At 39.1% G+C, this 8,422-nt stretch overlaps 1 protein-coding gene across 1 annotated transcript in view; it reads right to left on the reverse strand.

Annotated features, from left to right (window-relative positions):
- kndc1 (kinase non-catalytic C-lobe domain containing 1) overlaps window positions 1–7,110 on the reverse strand; it is a 58,567-nt gene extending 51,457 nt beyond the window's left edge. Inside the window, exon 1 of the mRNA XM_061979384.2 lies at window positions 6,825–7,110. Within this exon, the coding sequence (XP_061835368.1) occupies window positions 6,825–6,890 (66 nt within the window). The 5' untranslated portion in view covers window positions 6,891–7,110. The remainder of the gene's footprint in view (window positions 1–6,824) is intronic.
- Between the last annotated feature and the right edge of the window lie 1,312 nt (window positions 7,111–8,422).

Genomic DNA, 8,422 nt, shown 5'->3' on the forward strand with positions numbered 1-8,422 from the left:
GCACGTGATGCCACGTAATGTTTCAGACACATCAGCAGCTCAAGCTCGGGCAAACAGACATAATCATAGCGGACTGCCTCTAGGTAATGTCATAATTTTCCATGCCAACAAAGTGCATGCCTTATAGAACGTGATCTTAAAAAGACTACACTTTTCAAGCAAGTTTGATGGTAGTTTACATTGAAATATGCCATATGCGGTACATGCTCCTAATTAGCATTGGCTATTTTCTGTTCAAAACCTCCAAATTTGGCAAGCAAAATTTCAACTAAAATGCATGTAACAATTAAGCAGCTGGTGTAAAATAAAATAAAATACTTGCAGTATAAACATTTCGTAGGGCTCAACAAATGAAAAAAAGCTGGGACATTCAGCTCAATGGCAAAAACTACTTCCTGGCAGAAAAACTAAAATGAGACTAAGGAGTGTAAGAAAACAAGATGTAACAACTGAATAGCACATTTATTTGTAATACTTCATGATGAATATTAAAATTTAAAATAACATGTTATTATTAAACAATTAGCATGTATTACCACATGAACACACACAAAAGTACTGAAAATTGGTATAGTGAAGTACAGACTTGTTTTTTACGTGCAATGTTTGGCTGTACAATTACTGAGATGGTTTATGAAAACCGCATCAAAATTATTGCGAAATGCTCGTCAAAAGCCGAATCATACAAAAAGTGGGGCGTATGACAACCAAGGTACCACTGTACAGACATCAATGATGGGAAAGGTAAGAACATATACTGTATGTGGAGTGTACATTATGTCCCAGAGAAAAGTGCGTGTCCGTGTCCGTTGTGAGAAACTCTATTCTCATCAAACATCTCTAGACGGCATAAGCCAGATAATTAAAGATTTTTCAAAAAAAAGGTATACTGGTAACTAATTACAGTACATCTGAGAAAGAGTAATTCCATTATTAATTCAATTATGTATTTATGTATTTAAAGAAATGAACTACTTCTTCATGAATTGCCACATTAAGGTTGTAATTCATGGAGGAGTTTGAGTACCCAAATAATCCAAGGAGCTCTGTTGTTGGGAGCCACTTGCCCCTGGTAGGGCTTCTCAATGCAAACTGGTCTGAGGCGATGGGTCGGACTAAAAACGGTCCAAAAGACTCTTATGAAAAAAAGAAGATGCAGGAACCGCACTTTTCCCGGGTGAGGGATACCAGGGCCTCACTCGGGAGCCAGGCCTCAGGGCACGGGCTCATCAGCGAGCACCTGATGGCCGGGACTTTCTTAACAGAGCCTGGCCGGGCACAGCCCGAAAGAGAGATGTGGAACACCCAACCCGCAGAACCACCACCTGCAGGGGGATCCATGAGAGTCCGGTGCTATGTGGACTGGGCAGCAGCCGAAGGCGAATGCCTTGGCTACCCTGTCCTCGGTTGCTAAATCTGGTTGTCGGGACATAGAACGTCACCTCTCTGGCGGAGAAGGAGCTTGAGCATGTGCGTGAGATTGAGAGATACCATCTAGATATAGTCGGGCTCACATCAACGCACAGTATAGGCTCTGGAACAAAAACTTTTTGAGAAGTGTTGTACTTTGCTCTATGCTGGAGTTTCCGCAGGAATATGCGGCGAGCCAGTGTGAGCTTATTAATAGCTCCCCAGCTTGTCGCCTGCGAGTTGGAGTCATCCCCGGTGAACGAGAGGGCTATTTCCTTGCGCCTTCGGGTCTGGGGACGGGCTCTGACTGCGGTTTGCAGCAAGGCATCTCCCCTGGTTGAAATAATATTTGTCCACAGCTGTATTTTAGATTGTATTAGTAATTATATGGAGATGACTCACTAAATGTTTTAACCTACTCTCACTTTGTCTTTGCCTGGAGACAACTGATGAAAATTTGCTTCTACCGAAGATATATCTGGCCTGTGCAACATATGTATAGTGAAAAATGTCTGTATCAAATAAACAAACGGCACACAGCCAAAGATCAACACAGTCGTGCTCTACAACCAGTGGAACAGAGAACGTGAGTGCGAAGATGATACCCACTGAGTCAGAAAAACAAACCAATAAAAACATTTGTCCTACCTTGAACCGATTCTACAAAGTGAGGAGACTGTAGCACTGTCAGTCTGCACCACTCTGAAGCAAATTTCAACTTATGCGCCAAAAACATTCCCCCCAGCGGACATTAATACATGCATAAAGATAGATGTGTATATTAAGAAGCTGCCGAATGTTCTGTCTGACGTGTTTTAATTTGTTCTTTTCTCCTGACTATACAAACTGGATGAGTGAGCATTAGTCTTGCTCACTGGGTCAGACATACATTTTTGGTGCTGTCAACTCTGACCTTTCTGGATCGTCATTCAAACAGGTCAGTGTGCAGCATAAACAATGGTTTCTTAGTACCTAATGTAACACGGCGGAGACAGTGTTGCCATTTCTCACGAGAAAAACAAGATACCAGCTGCATAATGAAAACATGCCCAAAGACGCTTATAATAAGCGGACTTGGCAACACTGGACGGTGAAGCAGCCTGAGCGGGAAAATGGCATTAGTCCAAGGTAAATGGTGTACATTATTATTAAATTATATAAAACTACGGTAGTTGTTTGTAGCACATTCTATTGTATTGACTTTCAAACAGTATTTATTATCTAAAAGTTAGTTTTTCTTTTAAACGTGCACTTTACATGTTAAAATGGTGGTGTTTTGGGGAGGCCAAGCACGGATAAAATTGAATTCCATTCTGTTCAAGGAGCAGGGCTGCTTTGAGACATGAGCATTCTGAGATACGAGCTTGGTCGTGGAACGCAATGTGATCGTAAGTTTAGATACAACTGTACTTAATAAAAAAATCTATTTTCTTAACACTGGTTGTTGCTAACTTGTTGTATTTTTCTGTAACTTGGATCTGAAAATTTTGAATTTTATTAAAAAGCAAGGCCATTTGGCACATCTTTACCACAACCTCCACATGGACACCATGCAGTGATTCTACACACCCACTCAGTAGAGTGAGTCATCTGTGAACAAACACTTTCAGTTTTCATGTTACATTCAGTAGAGTATTCAGTTTTTCCTTTTGTATTTATAAAGACCACAGGAAGCTCTACTGCAGCGAATGGGGATGTTAATAAAACAATAGCATCTACCATTCTGATGTGGCCTTTGAGGATGGCAGGCTGTTCTGTTTTTTTCTTTGGATAATAAAAACGCTGCACTGCAAATGTCATAGCTCCTTATCTAATAAATGCAATCGCTCAAAGTGACTGTTTTCTCCTCCCAAAGTCATCAATGCATGTTCAGCTGTAACTGAATGGTCTCCCAGGCAAAGTATTCTTCATAGGCATGAAGTAGTTTTGTGTAAACAAATGCTTAACTGTGGTTCCGCACATTGTGAAGAAAGCATGCTGATGTGATCCCGCAGAATGATCACAGTTATAGGTCACAAAAGTTGTTCTTCAAATCGCAGGCACCCCATAAATAGACAGTTACCCTAGAGAACAGTACAAAGGGAAGCTCGAAGTTCTACACACTGTCCTACATAGGGTTGGCTGAAAGTGTTTGCAATTCTGGTTGGAGTGTCATTGCACTTCTGTGTTAGCTGAAGCTGAGATGATTATTGAAAGATACGGCAGAACTCACAGATGGCATGTGATATTACTGTGTGGTTTTTGTGTTGGCACAAGCTTTCTGAGGACTTGCTAGCTGTTATTTGTGAAAACTGGGTTGAAGAAAATCAAACAAATCACACGGTGTAAATCCTTTTTAACACTGCAATTATCCATCCACCAATCCATCCATCCATTTTCTACCACTTGTCCCTTTCAGGGTCGCAGGGGGTGCTAAAGCCTTGTCAGTTAAAATCTTTACAATGAAACTCTCTTACTCAGGTCTATTTTCCATACAAAAAGTGCACCGAATTATAGGGCGCATTAAAGGGGTCATATTATTTTTTGTCAACATTTAAAACACTTCCTTATGATCTACCTAACATGTAAAGATGGTTCTTTGGTCAAAATGTTGGATAGTTGTTGTTATACCGACCATCTTCAAGCCTCTTTCTGACTGTCTCTTCAGTATGCGCCGTTGTGTGGTTGGTCTTATTTGTGTGACTCCACTTTGACAGTGTCTTCCTCCTATCATCTTTGTTGTACTGGTAGTTTTAAAGCTTCCATAGCGAGTCTAAACGGTAAGTTAGAACTGTACGCTATTTTATATTGGAAATGCAGAGGATGAATGACCCACAAAAAGAGGATAGAGAAAAAGAAGGAGCTTGTTCACTACGGTATGGACCACAATGGCAGACAGGTGCACATTTTTGGGATTCATAATACAAAACAGCAAGAACCAATAGGTGGAAAAAAAGTTGGTTTTGCATAATATGTTAAAACAACACGGTAGATAATGTTTCCTACTGTAATAGGTGCCATTTGGGGGTCTTTAATCACACACACACACACACACACACACACACACACACACACACACACACACACACACACACACACCATAATAATAGTCGTATGTTGAAGCACAGCACGTTTGACTACAGTAGCTGTAATGCTCCGCGTTCCATTTGTAGCTTACCAAAATCATACGAAAAAATGTTGACAGATTTTTTTGACTGCTGTCAAAGTTTTAGGCTTGCTGTCTAACCTGTACTTCATTTATTGAAAAGGGGGCGTCAACCTGCAGTCCACATGTATCTCTTATGAATGACTGCCATCTACTGGTCACACTTATCATTACACCATGTACAACATAAAACTGCTTTGAGGTCGGTATGCACAAGCAGAATTAATCCGTACAATAGGCGCACCGGATTATACATTTAAGGATTTTAAGTGCGCTTCATAGTCCAGCAAATACGGTAATACTTTTACTAAAATGTAACTGACTGGCAACAACATTAGATACACCTGCAAAACAAAGCAGTTACAATTATTGATTGAAAATAATAATTTACCAATTTATGTATTGTTGAAGTTTTCAAGTATGAAAAACGACACTGCATCACAGTGAAAACAAAAATTTGTACTGCAACACGTAAACAAAGCTGCATTGTTTAAAATAAGATATTCTTCATCTCAGTATGTTAATAATGACTGACTTAATTATATATTACAAAACTGTTGTATTACTCATTCACGGATGTCATTTTACTATAAAAAAAAAAGTCAGTATATGAATGTATATATTTGTAAACGCTCTGAAGTGGGAAAGGGGTAGGATTAAACAAGCTTTGCTTCTTCCTAGGGCTGGGCGATATAACGAGTATATCGATACATCGGGCGATATACTCGATATATCGCGGGTTTGTCTCTGTGCGATATAGAAAATGACTATATCGTGATATTCGAGAATAAGTTCTCACGCATTTGCTTTTAGCCGCGGGCATTTACTACAGGCGTTTCTCACTCTTTGTTGTCTCTCCTTCTCACAGAGAGGTAAAACAAGCGCACCTTCTTACATATGTCACATATGTATACGCCCTCGCGGAGCAGAGAGGTAGCGGCATGGGTAACGTTAGCTGTGGTGCGAGTGGTAATACGAGAGAAAGAAGGTGCGAATCTGGTAACAAATGAAGGAAGAATTAATTCCCAAGAAAAACAGCCGGGAGTCTATCGTCTGGCGGTAATTTGGCTTCAAGCGGGAATATGTCGAACAGGCAACCGTAATTTGTCAAGTGTGGGGCAAAAGCGTTGCTACAAAAAGTAGCATTACTGCTAATATGTAGCATCATTTGAAAAGTCACCCGCTAGAGAATGAAAAATGTTTGAAACTCCGCATATCAACATCTCCGTTCGGTGCCACACCAACAAAATGCCAAAGCAACCATTTCCACATCAACACCGTATGAAAAAAATAGTCTACAACAGAAGGAGATAACGTCCGCAGAAACCTACCACATAGCGAAGGACATACACTATTTGATTTCCTATTATGCAGCTCATTTTTATTTGACAGTTATTGAAATATCTTGTGTGTCATCATGCACAAAAGTGCACTTTATTTGTTTTAAACTATTGTAGTGGTGTTCTGTACAAAAAATGCACTTTAATTTAGTGTTGTTTTGATATGTCATCTTAGTGACATCATGCACAAAAGTGCACTCATAGCTTGTTTTAAAATGTCTCTGACAATCTTGCACTTTCTGTTTTGAAATGACATGAATGTTTGTGCCACTGCTTAATAACTGTTTAATAAATACAGTTTTGCTCAATTGACTTAGTTGTGATTTCCCTCTCTGCATGAAAGTTTTAAATGAGCATATATTAATGCAATATGAACAAGAATGTTTTAATGTAGACACATAGAATCATCATACTGCTGTGATTATATGCATCAAGTGTTAATTCAAGACTAAGGCAAAATATCGAGATATATATTGTGTATCGTGACATGGCTTAAAAATATTGAGATATTAAAAAAAGACCATATCGCCCAGTCCTACTTCTTCCTACTCCTTTTCGGACATGATGCAAAGTGAAATAACATGAAATTGTGTGATGTATTATGCTGTAAGTGTGTTCATGTTCGAAATAAACTAAAGAAAGAAAGAAAAGCAAGAAACAATTATAACTCTCAGTACAGACCAGTGCAGTATTATTATACTGAAGAAGCCATCCCAAAACCTCACTCTGCCCTGGATAGACATTTCCAAATAGTATACATTATATCTGTCAAAATATTCTGGAGATGGCAAGATTTTACACAGCAACCTGCATCTTTCTTTTATGCAGAGATGCGTTGAATGTATCTGCAACTACCTGAGACTCATACCTATATCTGTAATAAAATATGATTTAAAAATTAATTTAAATAGTCTACAACGATAACGTACCTCATCTTCCAGCAGTGGAGGTAGATGGTCCATTTCATAGTAAGCATCTCTCCACGAAGTCGCCATGGCAGCAACTTAGTTGAGCGGAGTGGAGGAATTATTGCCAGCGACCGCAGTCATGTCGATCCCCCAGGGAGCAGCGCCGAGCCTCCGCTGTGGTCCAGCAGCCTCAGTCGATGGTGTCCACTAGGGTCCAGATTAGAACCACCGACTGAGAGGAAGGAGAACGCTAAGGACTGTTGGCTAATGTAGCTTCTCTCCTCATCTTACTGCAGTCAAGCTAGCTTCCAGTTTGGAACACTAGAAAGACATGCAGGAAGGAACCCCCCACTTTCATTTCTGGTGTGATTTCAAAATAAAACAATGTTGATTGTTGATAAAAAAAAATAAAAATAAAAAAGGCTAATTCAAAGAAAGAACGTATACGATGATAACATTTGATTTAGCTCTTTTTTAACGCTGCAACAATTCGGGTGGGATTTCGAAATAAAAGCCCAATTAGCTATGGCAAAATAGGACACAATTAAATAAATAAATACACCTTAAAATGTCATTTATCAATTCATTCATTTAATAAATCCTGAAATAGTAAATACTAAACTTACATGAAAAATAAATACCATACTTGTCAACCTTGAGACCTCCGATTTCGGGAGGGGGGGGGGGGGGGGGGGGCGTGGTTAGGGGCGTGGTTAAGAGGGGAGGAGTATATTTACAGCTAGAATTTACCAAGTCAAGTATTTTATATATATATATATATATATATATATATAAGAAATACTTGACTTTTCAGCTATATATATATATTCTAGCTATATATATATATATATATATATATATATATATATATATATATATATATATATATATATATTTACTTTATATATATATATATATGCCCTGCGATGAGGTGGCGACTTGTCCAGGGTGTACCCCGCCTTCCGCCCGATTGTAGCTGAGATAGGCTCCAGCGCCCCCCGCGACCCCAAAGGGAATAAGCGGTAGAAAATGGATGGATATATATATATATATATATATATATATATATATATATATATATATATATATATATATATATATATAAATAAATAAATAAGAGAAATACTTGAATTTCAGTGTTCATTTATTTGCACATATACACACACATAACACTCATCTACTCATTGTTGAGTTAAGGGTTGAATTGTCCATCCTTGTTCTATTCTCTGTCACTATTTTTCTAACCATGCTGAACACCCTCTCTGATGATGCATTCTGCTTCGTCTCCTTGTTGTGTGCGCAGTTGTGCACTGCACTCTCTCACATATGCATGTATTGTCGTGTTTAAGAGTGTCACAACATTGCTGTTTACGGCAGACAAACTGCTTTACGGTACACAAAAACGTGACTGCTGTTGTTGTGTGTTGTTGCCGCGCTGGGAGGACGTTAATGAAACTGCCTAACAATAAACCCACATAAGAAACCAAGAACTCGCCCTCGATCATTCTACAGTTATAACGTGATTGGGCAGGCATGCTGTTTATATTGTGGGAAAGCGGACGTGAAAACAGGCTGTCGACACGTCACTCAGGTCCGCCTGAATTTCGGGAGATTTTCGG

The sequence above is a fragment of the Nerophis lumbriciformis genome, linkage group LG02 (assembly GCF_033978685.3).
Source record: "Nerophis lumbriciformis linkage group LG02, RoL_Nlum_v2.1, whole genome shotgun sequence".
Classification (NCBI taxonomy): domain Eukaryota; kingdom Metazoa; phylum Chordata; class Actinopteri; order Syngnathiformes; family Syngnathidae; genus Nerophis; species Nerophis lumbriciformis.